Source organism: Heliangelus exortis, chromosome 15, assembly GCF_036169615.1.
Source record: "Heliangelus exortis chromosome 15, bHelExo1.hap1, whole genome shotgun sequence".
In the NCBI taxonomy this organism is placed as follows: Eukaryota; Metazoa; Chordata; class Aves; order Apodiformes; family Trochilidae; genus Heliangelus; species Heliangelus exortis.
In genome coordinates, this window is record NC_092436.1 from 10,765,027 (window position 1) to 10,785,624 (window position 20,598).

The 20,598-nt window shown below is 37.1% G+C and overlaps 1 protein-coding gene across 2 annotated transcripts in view; it reads right to left on the reverse strand.

Moving 5' to 3' along the window:
• The window catches only part of GABRG2 (gamma-aminobutyric acid type A receptor subunit gamma2), a 62,005-nt gene that overhangs the window by 30,682 nt on the left and 10,725 nt on the right, over window positions 1–20,598 (reverse strand). For both annotated transcript variants that reach the window (XM_071758538.1, XM_071758537.1), the window contains exons 2-6: window positions 7,576–7,724; window positions 5,838–5,905; window positions 4,641–4,861; window positions 2,122–2,204; window positions 1,277–1,414 (exon numbers count right to left, since the gene is read on the reverse strand). In XM_071758538.1, the coding sequence (XP_071614639.1) occupies window positions 1,277–1,414; window positions 2,122–2,204; window positions 4,641–4,861; window positions 5,838–5,905; window positions 7,576–7,724 (659 nt within the window). The remainder of the gene's footprint in view (window positions 1–1,276; window positions 1,415–2,121; window positions 2,205–4,640; window positions 4,862–5,837; window positions 5,906–7,575; window positions 7,725–20,598) is intronic.

Below are 20,598 nucleotides of genomic sequence, written 5' to 3' on the forward strand. Positions count from 1 at the left end.
CATGTCATGTGTAATAGTGGTTATTAGCAGCTATGGCTCATACCCATGCTGCTTTCTTGTCCTCTTTTGCACCTTTGTTTTTATTTTCCTGGGAAAAATGAGAAAGGTCAAATGCTTTCTTGAATAGCTTACTAAATATCCTCCTCAGCTAAAATGGCAGAAGATGCTCCAAGGCAAATGTGGCTACAGCTGGGAGGCTTCATTCCATTTTTGCCCTGCTCATAAGACTTGTGTCATTGGTGCTTAATGTCCAGTGATTCAGGAGTTTGAAGCTGAATTATTTTTCAGCCTCTTTGTTTGCACTGCAGTGTAATGCACAGCAGGCTCCTCTCAGCTTTAGAGTATCTCACTCTCATTTTGAACATTACAGCAATGCTGACCTTTTAGAAATAACATGGATGGGGATATCTCTGAAGTTAAAATTAAAGCTGATGTCTGAATTTAAATCAGTACATTTTCCAGAACAATAAAGGCAAAAGTCAGAAGCAACTTGAAAAGAAAAACTTCTTTCATTTGCTTTTTTTTCTTTTTTGAAAGTAAGAAATCAACGATGAGGGATATCGTGCACATATTCTTATATTAATATGTAATTTCTCTTAGTATTCTTTGCAATTTTCATTGATTTTCTTTCCACTGAGAAATAAACCAATATCTGTTTAGAGGGATGTATTTTCCAGCTTAGTTAGTAGGGTTAAAATGTCTATTTTTATCAAATGCTGAGTACTTCCTTATTTATCATTTTAAATTCCATTACTTGTTTCCAAGGAGATAGAAATAAGCAGGAAAATCATCTGAGACTCTGATTTGTAAGGCTGTTCTCTTTAATGAGAGCTGAATGTGCCCTATTTTAAGGAATAAAATAAACTTGGAGCTGCTGTAGTAAAGAGGTTGGGACTTCAAATTTCATTCCTGTGCAGGCCTACTTTCTGCTTCTCCAAGTTGGAAGCAGATTGAAAAATAATCAAATCTGTATCACATTGTCATTTAGTGGCTCAGCTGGGGGTTTTTTTATGCTGAAGTGGGATAAGGAGGTTCCCTCACACACCTGTTGTGGTAGTGGCTTTCTCCTGACAGCTGTAGGTAGTTATTGGAGCACAAGTAGACAACAAATGTATTTTCTGCCTCAGTTCTTCAGAAATACTAAAGCCTGGATGCTTCTATAGGTATTTAAAAGTCTTTAATTCTTTGGTGAAATGCTAATGCTAAGTCTAAGAGAGATCTTTCTTTTTTCTGTCTGTTCATAAAGTCCTAAATGAACAAAGATCTGTTGTCTTACCTGAAGTAGTCTTCACCACCTCAGTTGTATTTCTTAATCCTGTGAAGGAGAACTGGTAAAGCCTCCAGGACCTGGTGTCCCCCACCTCCACTGAGCTGCGCTTCCACTGGTAAATGATCTCTTCTCTTGGGTAACCATCTTAGTGCAATGGAAAACACAGAATTTGTTTCACAGTCATTGCTAGAACTTTAGTGTACATTGGGGAATAAAAATACTACTTTATATTTCTGGAAAAAAATTGGAGAAGCATATTGCAAGTATAGTATAGATATGTTTTTCTCAAGTTACTTAGTGTCTTTTACTTAATGTCATATTTTTTTAATTTTTTTTTTTATATATAAATCAAAATAGCACTTGAGAAAAAAATTTTGAAAATGAGGTTTCCACTTTCGTGGATCCAATAGGATGCAATTTTACCTATCCTCCAGTCATAGCCAAAATGAATGCAGCTGGACCAGGAATTCATACCTTCACCTGACTGCAAAATGTCAAACTCTTGACTCCAACTATTGATAGCAAAACACCCATACACAGAAAGAAAGAAGGAGAATCAAGCCATGAGGCTTTGATGCTGAAAGTAAAAATTTCTATTGATATTCTAAAATATAAGCATAAATTAACCACAAAGGTCCCAGAAATGGTATTCATTTTATACAGCATTCCTCAATTATATTTATGAGCATATATGATTCATGTACTTGAAAACACTATTAACATAAAAATGAAGATCATTGGACTGTGTCTAGTTAACATCATAGCCCTTGCTGATTCTATGTATATATACATTTATAATAAGTGGTTCAGTGTGTGTAAGAAAAAGGGATATTTCTAGGCATGTTACTTACAGCTTGAAAATTCCAGGGGACAGGAGTGGACATCCATTGGGAAGTTGTGTAACTGTAGCTGACATTCAGCATCAATTGTCAGCCTGAGGAGAAAGAGATGGGGATATACAGAACACACTTGAGAAGTTTGTCCTGAAAGCTCCGTCATGGCAAGCAAAATGAGGCTCTTATTAATATGGAATCTGGCACTGGACTATGCAAATATATTTATATGTATATATATATATATAAAAACTATTGATATGTGTGTATTAATTTGGATATTCCAAGCACAGTTTCTTTTAAGCAAGGTTTCATTTTTGGTTACACAGGCCCTGATAGCTGCTTTCTGGACAGTGTATTAGAATATGGTATTCAGGTTCTGTTCTTATGCATCAGAAATGACAGTGTTACTCATGCTGGCAAATCCATAAGTGGTGATAGAGGTCATCTCATGAGCAGCGACAAGTCCCTGTGTCACAACATGCCATAATGCACTAGGGGAATGTATTTTACATGACAAAGATTGTATTTCAACAATGATGGATGGGAGTCCAAATTTAGACATCTGCATCCAAGACAGCCATGGCTAGTGGAAAGGCACTCTGAGGATATTCTTATATAGTTTCATGCCAAAATAAGGTATTTAAATCAAATCAGAAGAATGTACTAAAAGGTGTTTCTACCTACTGAATAGCAGGAGTCTCTCCATGATAACTTGGTGGTGTAGGTTCTACAGGAATGTCTCCATGATCACTCAGCTGGTGTAGGATCAAGTGGAGACATTACTTTTAGAAATCCAAAATTAAATGAGGCTTATCCCCTGATGTGCCTGCTAAAAACTCCAGCATTTTAGTCCTTTAATTATTGCTGGTCTACACATAGCTCCATCCCTGCCACGAGCTGCATGATACTTTGAAAAGGAGGGAGCAGGTGGGATGGGAGAGGGAAAAAGGAAAAGGAGGAAAAATGTAAGAGCAGAGTGATATTTATTTGTTCTTTGAGTCTCTCCCTCTCCAGTAAGCTCATACCCCTCTTGTACTGGAGACCCTAGCACTTGACCCAGTACCCCGGGTGTGTCTCCCTGGTACTGAGCATGGATCTCCTAGCCCCAGTCTGTCAGTTCAGGCACATGGAATCCACCTCCATATCTAGTTATTTAGCCCATAACCAGTTCTACTCACTCCATCAAGGTAAATCTTCATTTTCCCACTTTTCTACTGGTCCCAGGGAGCTGGGGTTACTGAAGGCAGGGTCTTAACAGGAAAGACAAGTGCAAAGAAGGCATTGTGTACTACAGCCTTTTGGTGTCCTTTGTGACTGAGTCCCCATTCCTGTTCAGCAGTGTGCCCATATTTTCCCTATTCTTACTTCTGCTGAGGATGTACATGTAGAAATCCTTTTTGCTTTCATGTCCTGAGGCAGAACTTTGACTTTTCTAACGTTGTCCTAAAGTGCTCAGATGCAACTCTATATTCTTCTGGGGTCATCTGTCCCTCTAGTACAGTGGTGGGATTTTCGGGGGTTTTTTTGTTTTTTTTTTAGTTGGGGGGGTGTTTTTTGGTGTTTTTTTGTTTTGTTTTTTTGTGTTTTGTTTTGTTTTTTTTCACGTGGGCATTTTTTCAGGAACTCTATGTTGATATATGCAAGCTGCCTGCTAATTTAGTTTGGTTTCCTGCTGGTCAGGGTGTATTGTTGTTGAGCCTAGGGAAGGTGAATGAGCAGATCAACCATCTCTTCTATAGCATTCTTCTCTTCAGGACAGAAACCTGTCTGTGATGATTCTATCTTATATCATTTATGGATTAATCCAGATTGAATCCTTACTGATGCTTGCTGTGTGTCACTAGAACTCTGCATACATTAACAGCAGATAACTGCTTACCTTTCTAATGAGAGAAACCTAGGGTTTTGAAGAGAAAGGTGATGAAACCGGAAGAGACAGTAGTGTAGCTAAGTCCAAATTTTACATTTTGAAAGTGGACCTAGGACCTTTTTTGTCTGACTGACTTTGACTTGCACTGGATTTCAATTTCGAATATTCTCTCATCTCTTCTGGTGATGTTATGTGTAATAAATGTAAAATAACTATGAAATAAAGCTTCTCTTTGTAATTCAGACAGTTGCAATGTTAGAAAGTTTTCTTAACAGAAACTTGAGATCTATTAATTACCATTATAATGAGTAATAACTTTTCTTCAAACCTCTTTTTTGGCAGAAAACAATAAAAAAAAACCCAATAAAACACTCTTGAAAATGCAGATTAGTTGCTATAGCTATGCTTAAATTCATTTTAGTAGAAGAAGGTGATAATTTTGAAGTGAGACAGTACAGTCTATAGGAAGAAATAAAACTTTTCTATGCCCATATAAAATAAATTGCATGCAACTAGAATCTTCTCAGTATTTCCCTTCTCTAAGGTTGCATGCATAAGTAAATAGTAAAAAATATTTTTTCTTTCAGTTAATGCCACATAACCAGAATTCATATTTTTGTTTGCTTTCCCTAGAGAAACCGAAATTAAAGTCAGGTATAAATACCTTAATGTGTACAGCACTCTGCCATCATTCCAGATCCTGAGCATCCTATTAGGAGTTGTTATCCAGTGAGCATCAGCTTTCTTGGAATTTCGGAAGAATGTATCTGGTATCCAGATCTTCCCAACCATGTTGCTGTTTAATCTGAGCACTTTTATGGTGCTGTTGAACTTCAGACGTCTGTCATACCACGTTTGGGCGAAAAATATATCAATTGTATATTCCTGTTGTGTTAACCAGAAATACTGATGAAAACAGAGCACTCAGAATTTCACATAATTCCTGATATGCTTTCCTTATTTTCACATGAAAAAATGTGAAGTGCAGATGATGATACTAGAGCTGACAAAAACAATTTTCTGCCAATATTCAAGGGCATGGTTTACTAAAGATTACAGTTTTAAAACTATTCTGTTATTTTCTCACTGACAGGGGAAGCTAAGATGCAATTAAGTGGTGTAAGCACCTTTTTAATTCTGACTCCACACCTCAAACAATGTCTCATCAGGTCAGAAAACGATTATTTAGTCTTTTGGATATAGGATAGGAAAAATTTGAGCTGACTCAGCTCCATTAATTGCCTGTGCCCTCCCAGCTGATATCAGAAGTGGTGAAGTCTCATTTTACCTGTCAGCACTGGGCAGCCAAAAGCTGCAGAGGGAATTATAGAGTGGAACAATGAAATCTGAATTTTCTTTTATGCATGAAAACTACATGAATGAAGTAGAAATTGTCCTAAGGCCAGACCAGTTTCCCCCACCTGTATGAAGGTATAATTAAATTTCTCTGTTGGAACTATGTAAAAAGGAGAGGAGATAGGATCTAGGCTTTTTTGTTGTTTTGTTGTTTTTTTTTCCTCTCTTGGTAGCAAGAGTGGCAATATGACTGGTGAAAGTTTCTTCTTGTTTTATAGCAATATGAAAGCTTAGTTTTACAGGATATAAGCTCCTACAAAGCACTTGCAAGTGAAAGTATGAGTACAGGTTAAAATTATTAATTTTTTCAGCATATAGTTCAGTTTCCCTATCTTGTACAGGTTCATAGCTCGTATGGTCCTCACATTCATCATAATAATGAGATTTTAAATATAATAGAGGCATAGCACAACATGGAAACTAATGGAAAGTTTGGCATGGCTAAAATGATGGAGGCTTTGTACCAATGTGAAAACTGGAGGAAAATTGACAATCATTGACTTACCATATTGATAGCATTCACTGGCCCAATGCTATTTACATACATGTCAGTGTGAATTACTGTGGGTTTAACTGTAAGAGAAACAATAAGGATCAGTAACATCAGTGAAGGCCAAAATCAACTGCACAGTTCAAACACAAGCAAAATATTAGTACCTCTTTTGATGTCTATGGTTACCCTAAATGTAACTGTGCATATAAAATAAAAATTTACAGCAATGTCTCCAGTTTGAAAATAGTTGGAGACATTTGGAGACAAATTTTTGTATTGTTTGTTCTGTCAGAGAGAATTATGCTATGAGAACAAACAGTGAAAGCAGAGCTGTTACCCACTCCCAGACAAATAGGACTCATTTTAAAGTATATTTTGTGTCAGGTCACAGAAACATTTCTGACAAAACACAACCAAGCAAACTATTTGTGTTGCTTCGCATCACTGATTTTACATTATAGAGTCATATAATGCATAGAGGGGTTGGAATATATAATGGTGTAATATAATGGGGGTTGGAAGGGACCTACTCCAACCCCCCTGCAGTGAGCTGTGTCAATCCTGACCTTGAATGTCTCCAGGGAAGGGGCCTCCACCACCCCTCTGGGCAACTTGTTGCAGTATTTCACCACTGTTGTAGTAAAGAACTTGGGAATATCTATTCTAAATAGATTGATTTATTGCGATATTATTCTATTGTAGCTTTATTATTTTTCCTTATACACCAAAACATTATTTTTTTTCCTAGATGCTTTTATGAAGGTTTAATTCCTTTCTGTTCTCTTCAGTCTTGGACTGGAAGAATAAAACAAATTCCTCTGCTAATTTACACCAAATGCATACATTGAAGGTTAAATACTTATGTTATCCCTTACTGTGAAAAATTCCTTGGTTTATAAGCCTCTATAAACTTGTTAGAAACAGCTTCCTTCATTAACCTTGCTGCTTTCTGCTTTTTTTTCTGCCTGCCTCATCCATGAGTTCTGTTTGCATTTTTCTATAATCTTATTACTGCTGTATCCTCTTCTCCAGAGGTATTGTCTGCCTGCTTGCTGCACACATGGGGCCTTCTCAAACTGGCTTGCAGCAACTCAGGGAGATTTATCTCTTAAAGCTTCCTCAGTAATCTGTGGAGAGAAAGAATGCTGCAAAATAGGGTTCAGTCAGATAACACTTCCATTCTGAGCCCAAGCTCAGGTCTGTACAATTATATTGGCCATGGGGAAACCTGGAGAGGTCAGCCTTGGTTTTTTGTCAACGTATTTCTCTGTGCCCCTTTCCCCAGCTGCTTCTCATCCTGCTGTGCAAGTCAGGGCCCATGCTGCTTCAGTCACTGCAGACCTGCAGCTGTTCCAGGCTCTGTGTTCATCATATCATGCAAAGATCAGGCTGTGGAATCTTCCTTGCCAGTATATTATTTGTGATTCTCTAAGACCCTCAGATCTATAAAGAAAAAAACTTGCTTTTTCATTCCCCAGAATTCCAAACCCCTATGCATGTGCATCATTCTAAGCAGCCTGATTCAGCAAATCACAACAGTCTGCTAAATCTATCCTGAAATATTTAATAAATCTTAAATTATGTCAGCTTCCAAAATCATGACCACTTTTCATGCCACATTTTCCTGCATTTTATTTTGCTTTCGTAACTACTTTGCATGGCTTCTGCTTTCTATGTAACATATTATGGTATGAAAATTTGTTCTTTTCACTGCTTAGTCAAAAGTGGTTTAAAAGGAAAGCCAACATACCTCCTATATCAGGTCTCAACTTGTTGTCATATCCTTCCAGCAAGCCATTTAAAATAAGAGTGACATCACTCTCATGGACTTTGGGAGTCAAAACCCAAGTCTTATTTGAAGTGTAATCTTCATAATCATCATCTCCCTTTTGGGTGGAACTGTTAAAAAAATTAAAGTGAAGAAATGGAGAGCGTTGCAAAAACACAAATTTGCAGGCAAGATCTTTTGAGACAATGCACACATAATTAAGATTTTAACAGTACTGTACAAAACATTCAAAAATGTCCTGCTCCAGGAAAGAAGACTCACATAAAAGTTCACTTTAGCAATAATTCCTTTTATAACAGTTGAAATAATATTCTATCTATTTGAAGAAACCATCAGTGCTTATCACCTTTTGTATGCCTGTTTTTTCTCCCACTGACTCAGGTTGGACCCATTTTGAAACAAGTTTGTCACTTATATGTATCTCTCCAGCAAAATATCACTTTGTATGCACAGTGTTGTTTTGTTTCTTCTTTTTGAGAGAACAATTTGATCCAACACCTTCCTGACAAGGCCAGTAATTAGATTCATTTAAATAAATTGTCACAAAGCTTTTCTCCACTCTGATGAACTCGAGCTTATTACTCATTTGGGAAATTCAGAGTGAATTCTTGCTTATGGTTTTCATTCTCACGTTTGCTAACAGAAGCCAGAGAGGGGAAATAGTCAGTCTACCATTTTTTTTTTTCCTATTGACCAGTATGATAGCAGATATACTGCAATCCAACCTCCTTAGCAGAGTAAAAAGGGCAAGTTTGGAATCAGAAATGTGTAGCCTTATTGGAGATTTTGTTTTCTTAACATATGTGCCTCCAGTTCTGGGAGAGAAGATAGGAACTACTTAAGAATATGACATTGTCAGACATTTTAATTTCAGAATGTCAGTGGTAATCAGCTGACTGGTGTTAGGCAACTCCAAGTTGTTTGCATAATATGCCAGTGCCCTTCATTTCTGACCTGCTTCTGTGAAAAAGTTTGAGCACTGCTGGATAGGGAAAATCTTAATAACAATACAAATGTCTGAAGCTGGTGGGTGGAGTTTGAATGCAAATGGGTCAAAAGCAGAAAAATTAATTTTCCTGTTTCAGAGTCTGTACAGAAGTAGGGAAAGCACAGAGCAGCAGATTCTCATGGGGGCTGGAACTCATGTTTAGTACACAAGCTTTAGAGCAGACACGGCTGAGAATGGTCATGGATGCAGTAAGTGAGGGGGTGACTATTTCCAGTCATTGCTCCAGTTAAAGGAGGTTGTGTCTCAGCTGAGCTGCTGGCCTGCTGCATCCTTGCTTAGATCTACCCAGAGTGGGTCACCTGAAGGCTTCCCTGTGCTGAGCACCTGGGAGCTGTAAACTGCACAAATACAACTTAAATACAAAAGAGGCTTTAGCTTCTTCCTTCCCCATGGGCAGAACCTAACAGCAAGGAGTCACAGCATCTCTGTTCCTCTCTGTATAAGACTCTGCTTCCCAAGAGGTGCTGAAGGTACAGGGAAATTGGAAGCCTGAGAGTCTGCACAGGGCTGTAGCAAGTAGGACTGCACAGCATGCACGAGGGCCAGGCTTGTGTTCCATTCAACTGAGCCTGGAAACTTAATTAATCTGTGCCTTCATTACATGTGCTGAGTAGCACAGGCTGCAGCCTCCAGGCACTACCTTACCCACCCTACACCAGCAACCTGCATGTGGGAGCTTCAGCAACCCAACCTCCTCCCTCTGGCTACACAGGCCTTAATCTGTATTGTTTTACTGGTGATTAAAAGCAGAGTTTTGATTGGCAACATGCTATGTAGTGTTCTGCTGGTACTGACAAATAGGCCAGGATAATTTAAATTGATGGGGGAAATTTGTTTATTCAGCTGTCTGGACTTCAAAGATCTAATTGTAATTCAAAGGAACAGAACTGAAGCAAGGTTCTCCCTCCTGGAGGAAAGGAAATAAAGTCTTTGCAAACAGAAGGCACTAGATTGTGTGCAACATGAATTAAAAATCCTCTCTTTCTCTGAAAAGCCACACTCCTCTCTTATAACCAGTCAAACCCATTCTCCAAAAAGAACAGTTTTTTTCTGAATGGAAAAGAAAAATTGCATCATATACATTCTTTCACGAAGGCAATGTGTTCCTGAATATTAATGTGATGAGAGAGCTTTAAAAGTCAAACAGCCAGTTAATGGTGTAATAGGATCTGATATTAGTGGACAGAGCAAAATTGGAAGATGAAAAAGTCTATTTGTCTAAGACTTGCCTCAAATCTAGAATGGCCTCGCTGAACAGCAGTCTACAGTCACTAAAACTTCCATTTGCTCTTGATAATTACTTGTAGGAAAGAAATAGCTGTTTGTTTGCTGCTATTTCAAGCCATTTTTGGCATTCTAAATCTCAAAAAACAGCAAATGTTTGATGAGATTAGTACAAGGAGAGGGAACACGACAAATGTAATTTGGAAAGAAAGGCCACTGAATTTCAGCTTTCATCTGAATTCTAAGTGGAACATAAGTTGGCATGGGTATCCAACTATTTAAATGTCTGTGTAAAAGCTTCATACCAGCCAGAACAATCAGAGGTGTATCTGTCCAGATGAGCAGTGCTATAGCTGTGCAATGCCATTAATGCTAATGAAACTTAAAATGACAAAAGCCCTCTTCATCTCCTTGAGGCTTTCAGTTCAGTCCTTCTGATCACACAGCCTAAATTTTGCAAGTGCTTTTCATGTCCACAGCAAATTCCATGAAGCCCAGATTATACCCATATTGCAATCTTTATTTTTGTAAATTGTAGGTATTTTCAGATCTATTAATGTAGTTTGCAGACTGCAGTTTTTTGAAAGCTCATGTTTCAGGCACTGCCATGAGAACTCACTGTCTGAGAGATTCCCACTTCTGATATTAATACTTTCAGTGCACAGGATTGCTTCACCTAAATCCAGTTTCCCTATTTGGCAAAGAGACGGCTTAAGAGGGTCAGAACCCAAACTTGAAGCTTCCAGTCTCAGAGTAATTAAAGTTAGGAGGCTGCTTTGGAGGTCATTTTGCCCAATCCCTGCTCAGTTTGCCAGCTAAGCCTGCATGAGGTAGCTATGATTGTAATTAATAACATATAATATACATACACACACACATATATATATGAACATGAGTGCCTAAGATTGAGGAAGTCTTTCTGTGTGTCAAACTGCTTGAAATACATCTTCACAAACCAGATGTAAGGCAGAATTTTCTGATTGATAATTAGCATTTATTAATTGAGATCTGCAACTGCCTTAATTAGGGCTACAGGCATATTTGTGGGAGGGGTGACGGCATAAAATTGAATCCTATTTTTAGATTTATTTGGTGAAATGTGCAAAGATCTATGAACTAATATCTCACTCTACAATTACAAACAAACCTCATTCTGCCAGTAAGGTTTTTACCGTGGCAGGGGCTAAAAAGACTTCTAAGTCCTGTTTCTTATATTTCTCTATAAAATACACCTATTAATCCAAATTCTGCATTGAAGAAGTTGTAACTTGATTTATAGCATATACATAGCTCTTCTGAGTGCTCATTAGAGAGATGGAACTTTAGGACAAACTGAGGTTACTGTTCAGGACCTTTGTTAATGCATGTAATCTATAAGGTTTTTGCAATACCACATGGGTAGTGTTTAATCATTCATGCAGAAAGTGTAACCTCTGTGGGAAGAAGTACCTAATGCAGGCACAACTGGCTTCACCAACCAAAGACACAGACCCAGTGAAAAGATGCTCTATTTCATTGGCATGATCTCTTTTACAAACCCCTTAGTGTTGAAAGAATTATTTCAATGCTGGAAATATGTTGAAATAGTAGAAGATGAGTTCAGTCAATCCTAGAAGATCTATCTACTGAGAAATCAAATCACAGATGAGTTAGGAAAAAAAATGTTTTCCCATGTTTTCTGAACCTTGTCCAGAAGACACAGCAAAGCCCATTAGGCAAAGGTTTCATGACTGAGCCGATACACTGTTCTCTTAGCGGTCTGGAAACATGGAAGTCCACATTAACAGTCTGGGAATCCGTTCTCAATTTTATTAGGCTCAGCATGATATCTTTTCTGCTGAAGTAAAAGTAGTAAAGATCATGGAAGTAAAGATTGATACATAAAAATAACCACTTTAGTAAAATTTAACAAATATTTGTGGTAATGGCATGTAGTTGTCTTACATTATTATCCTTGAAAGCTTTTTGGCTTAAATTCTGTAGTTGAAAGTTCAAAATAAAGGGTGGGCTATTTATTTTAAAACTACTGTTTTTTACTTAATTGCCAACATAAAGTCAGCCCTCTAACTTTTGGTCTCTGCTGTTCCATAACATCTCTATCTGAGAGAGATAGAGAAGAATCAGACTTCCAGAAGAACCATACGTAGCATTTCTTGGAAGCACAGTACCATATGGTGGTAAGGATGCACTATACATTATTTAAAATCACAGCAGCAATAAATTTTCCAATCTAAACTGAGGGACAGATTGGGCACAGATTGTCTTATTTCATTAGTGAGCACTAACTCACAAAGGATATCCCTTTGAAATAAGGTAAATATTTCCTAATCCCCAGGAACAAGATTTTCATGACTTGTTGTTTGTAGTAGAAGATAGAAAACACTCCAGTGCAAAAACCTCCCATGGCTGCTTGTTTTTTCAGCATTCAGATGTGAGGTCCTGTATCTGTGTAGTCAAAATCCCTGTAATTCCTGTGACTTTAAATAATAGACTCCAGTTCATACCTGCTGAGGCTCTGACCTTTAACTTTTCTAAATATAGAAACTGAATTTTAGCTATTTCTGATTGTTCTATCAAGAAACTTCACACAGGAGCCAATTATTGTGGCTGGAATCTGCCTGAAATTGCATCACTGTTTATGAGCAGAATCAGAGTAGTCACAAAGTGCCTAAAGAAAATGGAGCTGTGGAAGTGCTGAATAGTCAACAACTAATTAGTTTAACTCTAAGTAAAAGCTGAAGTTTATTTGTCAAAAAAAATCTGCCCGATTTCATCTTTCATACCAAGTAGGCTATGGAAGGTACAGAGCTTGCAGCAAAGGTTTAATAAACTACTCACACATACAATGAGTCTTCCATTTAATTCTCAAATGTTTTCTATCTCTCAGCAAAGGACTGGGATAAAGCTTTTTTTTCTTTCTTTCTTTTATCTAACAGCACTGTTTAACTTAATGAATAGTCAAGCTAAATTCATTTTTGATGTGCCTAAAAAATTACCCTAATCTGTAGGTCATACATTATTCATTATGATAACACAGTCTTGGTGAGGGAAGGGTGTATCCCAGGTTCCCAGTGTGGATACAGAGATGCTGAATGCAGATGTGACATGAGAATATAGAAAATTGTGTTTATGCAAGAGATAACAGTGCCAGTGGAAATCTTAATATATCTATGTTGTTTCTTGTTGACTGACAATTGTATTTTGAGTAAAGATACCTGAACTGAAACAGAAAATATTTTCACAATGCTGTATGCTGAGTTCTCTCTGCCTCTTCATGTTTCTATTTTATTTGTCTTTAAATCTTAAAGGCTGTGCCCAGGACTAGGCTTCTATCTTAACTATAAAATTGGTATATATTTTTTTCTTACTACTAAATGTTCATCATAATATCTAACCTTTGCTTTTCTTAGATTGCAGATCAGGTAATGTGAAGGTTAGCCTCATCCCAAGTAGCCTCACTCCCAAGTTTCTGTCCCACATGAGGGACAGAAACACAGAGTAATGCTTTCCTTAATAGGAAAAGAGGAGATGCAGTGAATTATCAGTAGTTCTAGAAAAGGAAATCAAGCATGTGTTGAGAGATTTGGACTGAGAAATCACAGAGTAAGGGTCTTGTCCTGTTCCCACTACCTAGAGCTCAGGTGCTGGTGAGATTATAATTCTGGTACCTGGATGGAGCTTTAGGGTCATAGAATCATTTTGGTTAGAAAGGATCTTTAAGATAAACCTTTGAGATCCTTAAGATAATCAAGTCCAACCATTAGCCCAGCACAAAGTCCACCTCCTTATTTCAGAAGATTCTGAAATAGTAGATCAGCAATATTTTCAGGAAAACTTGTTTCAGATTTGGCTTCTAGAGAATATTAGTTGTATTTTGGCTACTTGATGTAGTCGTGCAGCAAAGGGAGGCTTTGGAAGTTCACAAGAAGAAAGAAAATACTTTTTCCTCTAGTTAATGTTTTCAGTAGGTTGGATTTTAGGTAAGTCACCTGTAGAAGATGGTTTATTTGCCAGGTTATTGCTACTGCCATTTTTCCATGAATTAAATATTTAATAACTTCTCATGAAATGATCACTGCTTGAAGGCAAAATAAAGCCATGTTTTTCTGTCATTCCTAAGTCACAGAGGTACTGAAGTGTACAATAAAGTAATTGTTAAAATAATACTATAATTCTCATAAATAAATTGCTACACCTGAAACACTACGATTATGTAGGGACTGAGCACAAAGGTCTCAGAATGGGTATTCAAGACCCAGAAATCACTGGAGTAGCATAGATGAGGACTCCCAGCAGATGACTTTTCAATCATCTTCACAGTCCATGAAGGCCCTGGATTGCCAGCAATTGGTCATTTCTAAAACTATGCCTGCACTGAGTTTTAAAGGCCAGCAATATTCCTGTGAAGGTTTACACTCTTTTCCACGGAATGAGATGATACCTGGCAACACACAACCCCAGTGTCATGCTCTGGCTTTTACAGATTTGCCTCCAGTCCTTCAGCAGCTCACAGCACCCTCACTGGTACTTGTCACCCATTTTCACTAATACAGTCTAATTCTTAATCCTTTTCACAGACTTCTAAATTGTCATGGCCATGATGTCTTTATATTAAAAGATAATATTAAATTAATAAAGCTAATTAAGATAAAACTGTAAGTCAGAACAGACTGGCTTATCTTTCCATCATTATACATCCTCCCCAAGATGTGCTCTCATGCCTAATTGCATCATAAATTCTATTCCTCTGTAGTTAGAGTTAAGGCATCTATTTTTCTTCTTTGCAGCTTCAGCTGAATGTGGCAAGTGCTTACATACAAAGGGTGAAAAATGAAAATTTTAATTTGGTTCAGGTTTTCCTTCTTTGCTGTAAATTTGTGAAAAAGCATTTTAAGCAAGCTCATAGATTGAACGTTACCAATGAAACCTGTGGTTTGTAGCATTTATTGTGTTTTCTAGTTCACTGTACTGAAAAATTGTAGTGCAATTTTTGCATTGCTGATCATGAGGAACATTGTCTCTTTTTAAATATTTCTAGCACCAATAAAATGGCCTCATGGCCAGTTATCACCAAAATTACCAGAAACAGGGACTAGTGTTAACAGTCCTGGCAAAGGACCAAAGGCTGAAATGTAGCAAGCAGTGTAGGAACAGATTCTCCAGCAGAAAAATGAAGCATGTTGATTCAATACATTGATCAAAGATCTATCAGAACAGACCAATGTAATTGAACAATGCACCACAGTATAAAATTGTGGGCAGGAAGAGGAAATATATGCTGTCCCCAGAGAGACCAGCAAAATGTAGAGGGATCAAACCAACTTGTGTATCCAGTAAGGAATGAGACATAATTATAGGAACAAGCACACATCATTCATTTTGAACAGCCTGAGCCTGAAGAGCAGCATTTATACTTATGAGGGCTCTGAGGAAAATAAGATCAGATGATTCAGATAAACCTACATAACTTAACATGTTGATTTTTTTATTATTATTATTATTTTTAATTTGAAATTTTGTATTAATATGTTTTCTTACATTTTGTTTACTGGAGATAATATCTATCCATGTATCCCGTTCTACTGCTATTGTGGCTACTGATTTTAGTGGCAAGTAAAGGAAAGCATTAGATAGAAGCAAACAGAAAAGGGAGAAATAGATTCATGTGTTCTTCTGCATCATAGATTTACCTTGCATTGATCTACTTTATTTGAAATTATCTAGATATATCTGATTTTAAAAGGCATAACCATGGCATTATGCGAACTTCAAAATGTTTAGGTTTTGGTTAATGTTCCTCTCCACTTCTTTTCCCTCCCATCCCCTTCTCTCCTTCAATTTATTGTAAACTCTTCTGTGTACCTCTGTATGTGAAATCTAAGGCACTTGAAGCATTAGTTTTGCCAGATGCTGTTATTCAGCTCTTGCAGACTTCTGCTGTAGCTAGGAGAGCTCAAGAGGAGTGAAGTTAATGGTCATTTCTGATATATGATCTGACTTTTTAATGTGAGCTCTCTTCATGTTTTCTAGCTGTGTTTGATTGTATGTTACTGTAGTCTGTCACTGTTATAAGTAACTTCTCTTCCCCAGCAACATAGATTACTTTTAGAAAAGATTGCTCTCAAGTCTTACTGTAAATTAAAAGTTTAATTCTGTTCTCAATTAGTAAGATTAGGAAAACATGGATGCCCTCCAGCCATCTATTTAAACAGCAATAGTCCTGAATCCCCAATCCTATTGCTCAATTAGATTTGAAAAATGAAAGAAGAAAGATTCTTGATCTGTGAGGGAGCATTTTCTTTCTTGTCTTGTATGTCTCAATACACAAGCAAAGTACTACAATGTGGTGTTCCCAGCACTGGGAAGATCCCAGTGTCAGGAGCATTTAAAACCTACCCCTTTGAAAGTATTAATGTCCTTCTACTTGCTATGATAAACCAAATTACAGCATCTATGCTTGTGGGTGTAAACCATTATTACAACATAGACACATGAATGGGCTTTGTGATTTGTGTTTGGTGAAGACTGAACATGATGGCAAAAATCTCATTATGGGGGAAGAGAGAATCATTAACTGGGCCTTAGGAAATGCCATTGTATTACTGGGATAATACTTCCCTTGCACTTATCAGGAATGTCATAGCCTGTAGCTTTGGTAAACCAAGTGGCTCAGATAAACCCTGAATGCTTAGAGAACCAGTCTAAAATAAACTTAAAACCGGTATAGGTTTATTCTGAGAATATTCTTAATTCTTTCTTCTTTCAGGTTTATGGAGTAATCATTACTGAAATGTTATTAGACAGAAATGAGTTCTGAAAAAGAACTGAATGAACAGAAAATAGTTGCTTGGTACACATATCTTTAACTCGTCGTGAAGCTAACCCATTCACAAAATAAGTGTAAGCAAATGGTGAAAATTAGATTTTTTGTTGGTGTTTTGTTTTGGTTTGAAACCAATGCTTCTGATTTAACTTCATTTTTAATGCATGGTAACCAGTAGTAACCCATGTGTTCCCACATAAACCAACTTATCTCATGCAAGACACTGTTTGCACTCATGCTCATAAAACAGACTGTGCAGGGGTGGATGTGAAATTTAGTTCTGATAACACTAGAGGTGTGATACATTAAGAATGTAAGTGGCAAGCTAATGTCTCTGTGTCAGCTGAGGAGCAAAATTGTCAACCAATGTGCCTGAATTCCCCTAGTGGAATCTATTTATTTTGATGAAATAGCCTATTTTGGTTTTATTGTGGAATTCTGGTGGACTTTGGTGGTTGGTAATGTGAGAATGGTTTTAGATCGGGGTCTCCATAATGCTGTGGGGCATATGAACATCCTAGCTTATGAATAAGGATTTTTTGCACCTCTGCTGTAATATGCACCTAGACAGGGTTATTTAATAGCCATGTCACCCGTGCCTATACTGCTCTACTATTCATCCTGTGTTCACTTCTCAAGGCTTCTTCTGTCTTACAAGACTTGTATTTCTCTGCACTATATAACTGGGTAAATAACTCATTCTTCAGAGAGCCACTGCTTCTTACTGTTTGTATAAAACTATGATTGTACTACACAAAAAGTCAAAAAACTTAATCATAGATGCCTGGTCAATCAATGAAATTTCTGTAGCAGTTAAACCAGATGTTTCTCTCTCCTCCAGAAATACTTTGCCATGTGTTTTTCTACTATCTCATCAGTGCAGTAGAATTTTATAAATTGTCAGTGTTCTAATTATGGTCAGGCAATTTTTTCTTTGTAGAAGGACAAAAAAACTTTTAAATATAAAGCTACTAAAAGTCTATTTTGTATTTAGATAGTATTTGGGGATCAAGAAAGATGCCTCAAAATTCAAAAAGAGGGCAAGAATCAGAACAATAACTATGTAGAACCAGAAGATAATAGTGGGGTTGATTAATTTGTGGACATGGCTACAAGGGTCAAAACCACCAGCTGATGAATAAACATATTCCAAAAACATTATTCTGAAAAACCGCATCAGGAATCAAGTTTATGAGGTAGAACTATTACTGATTTATTTCTGAAATTCCTGGAGGGGAAAAATCACATTAAGGCCTCAAAGATGTAGGGTTTCAATATAGGCTTTGCAATGGAATAAGACAGAGTGAAGAAGATACTACAGAGAGTGATACAAACTACAGAGAGACATCCAGAGCTGAAAAAGTTTCCTTCAGTTCAAAAGACTATATAAGAGTTTTCTGTTTGGGTTTTTTTTGTCTTTGCTGGAACACTATACTGTGGCTAAATCAAAGGATCTACTCAATGTGCTGCAGAAACTCTTTCAGATGTAAATGGAAATGTCCATACATTCAGGCCCCAATGTCCAGATCCCCAGCAGGTTTCCTTGGTCCTTTCTCGGAGCTCTGTGGAACATCTACCAAGGCACCAGCAGTTATCTTTAAAATGAATTGACAGAAGACCAAGCAGTGATAAACGACTGTCACCATCTGACATATTTGGTCATCTTGAACCAGTCAATTCCAGCTGTGGGGGAGGGAGGTCTGAGTACCAGCTACCTCCCATTTAAGAGGTCTGAGTACCAGCTACATGTGTTATCATTTATGGAGACTTTGCTCTTTGTGAGCACTGAAGAAAGATCCCTGAGGATGTTTAGGGCAGCTGCACAAAGCACCATGGCAATGAAGAGTAAGCTCATTGGCAGAAGGCAGATGGTTTCAGACCTCATTGTTTGTGGGTACAGTGAAGGCACCATGATGCTTCAGAGATTTTGTTGGTCATTTGTAGATCTTATTCAAACTGTAAAATCAGGAACTTTTAAAAACAGGAAGTCTTCTCATGACAACTGTCAGATGGGACCATTAGGTGAGGATGGAGACTTGAAAACTTGGAAAGATAGCAATCCCCTGAAATTATTGGCACATTAGCAGAAGCTAAGGAAGAATAAAGGGTTTTTTTTTATTGACTATAGCATATCTCCTACATGGATAAATTAATCTTCTATTTTCCTTGCCCCATCTCCAGCAGCTTTTTGTGAGCTACAGATTTATGCAAAATAACTGGCAGAGAAAAAATTCTGGTGGAAGTCACTGAAGCACAAGTACTACCTTCAATTTATCCTCTTGAATACCATGAGAATTTGACAGACAAACCTCAAGAAAAATGTTAAATATAAAGAAGGTGCTATTCCAAGCCCTACAGTATTCCAGCAAACATTACCAGTGAAATAATTTAGAAGATAGGACATAAATGGAAAACACTTGCTGGCATATTTAGTTTGTATCTGTTGGATATTCCAGGATTATGATTTTCATACTGTAGACTGCTCAGTATTCTGATCCTGGTACAAAAAGCAGTGTTGGTAAACATTTAAACATAAGTGAAAGGGCTTTCCGGGATGAAGGCTTGAATTCTTAAAACCTTTCAGAACTGAACCCCAGGTTAGCTGCCTCAGTTTCCAAAGTGTCATTGCAGAAATGGTGTCTCTGATAAAGAGAGACATTCTTCACATGCCGTTTGGAATTCTTGCAGGTAAACTGGGAAGACCTTTTTAAAATCTGTACTGGTGATGCTAGGATCTGATTTTCCCATTATGCTTCATCTTTTTTTCATTAAATCCTTTCATTGCCATGTTACTGGGGAGCTCAGAAAACTGCATATACAGGTAACAGTTGCAGTTAAAAATGCTTCTCATTTTTAAATTTGAATATGTATTGCATTATGTTTACTCACTTCTACTACTTATCTACTATAGGGAACCTAAGACATAGTACTTCAGGGAAAATAACACAAGAATTGGTTTTAAATATATTGTGTTTCCTTTTCCTTTTCCCCCCCCCTTGCTTAACAAATCGCATGATTAAAGCTGCAAACAATTTTCTCTTCCAGTACTCTCCAAAAGCCTTCACATACACATAGAACTTTTTCAAAGTTACTATGGGAGCTAAAATTCTTGGTTTCTGGCCAACAATTAATTTATTTCAAAGCTTAAAATAAAATCCACTTTTTCAAATCTGCAAGGCTAAAATTATTCCTATTTCATTTTAAAATAAAATGCATCTAGGTTTTGTTTTTACACATGTAATCCCTAGATGAGTGAATAGTAAATTCTGAGACTCATTATAGAAAGAGTCCTCATTAAGAAATGTACCCAGGACAAAAAAAAAATTCTATTAAGTGGTTAAAATGTATTGAAAGTGTATAAGGGGAGTTAAAAGTGATTTGATATTAATGGCAAAAATTGCTAATTCATTTCAAAGATAAGAATTCACTCTAGAAGCAGTGGTGGCACATTGTGACACTGTCCTCACCTGGGCAAAACAGACACATCTTAGTTTTACAACCTTTCGACATCAAGGAGGTAAAAGTTGTGGATCTATATCACAATAACCCGTGGCAGAGAATAATATTTTCATGCTACTCAGCATTATCTCTTAAATGTAGTGTTCAGAGCCACATTAGTTATTCTGAATTTGGAAAATAAGAATTTGGTCCTAGAGATTTGGGGGACTTTAATCTCGTGTGCTGCATTAGAGCTTTATTAAGGTTTTAAGTCATTTTAAAAGCATGCTTTAAGTGTTTAAAGCATCTTAGTCTGAGGTTTTTTAACTTTTCCTTTAGAAACCAAGAAATAAAATGAAAAAAGCCATTATTAATGTAGCATTGGGTGTCCTTGCCCCAAATAGCTTATAGATATCTAACATGTTTAGTCAATACAATGCAATTTTTGCCCAATAAAAATATCAGTATTTGTGATTATATTCTCAGATCC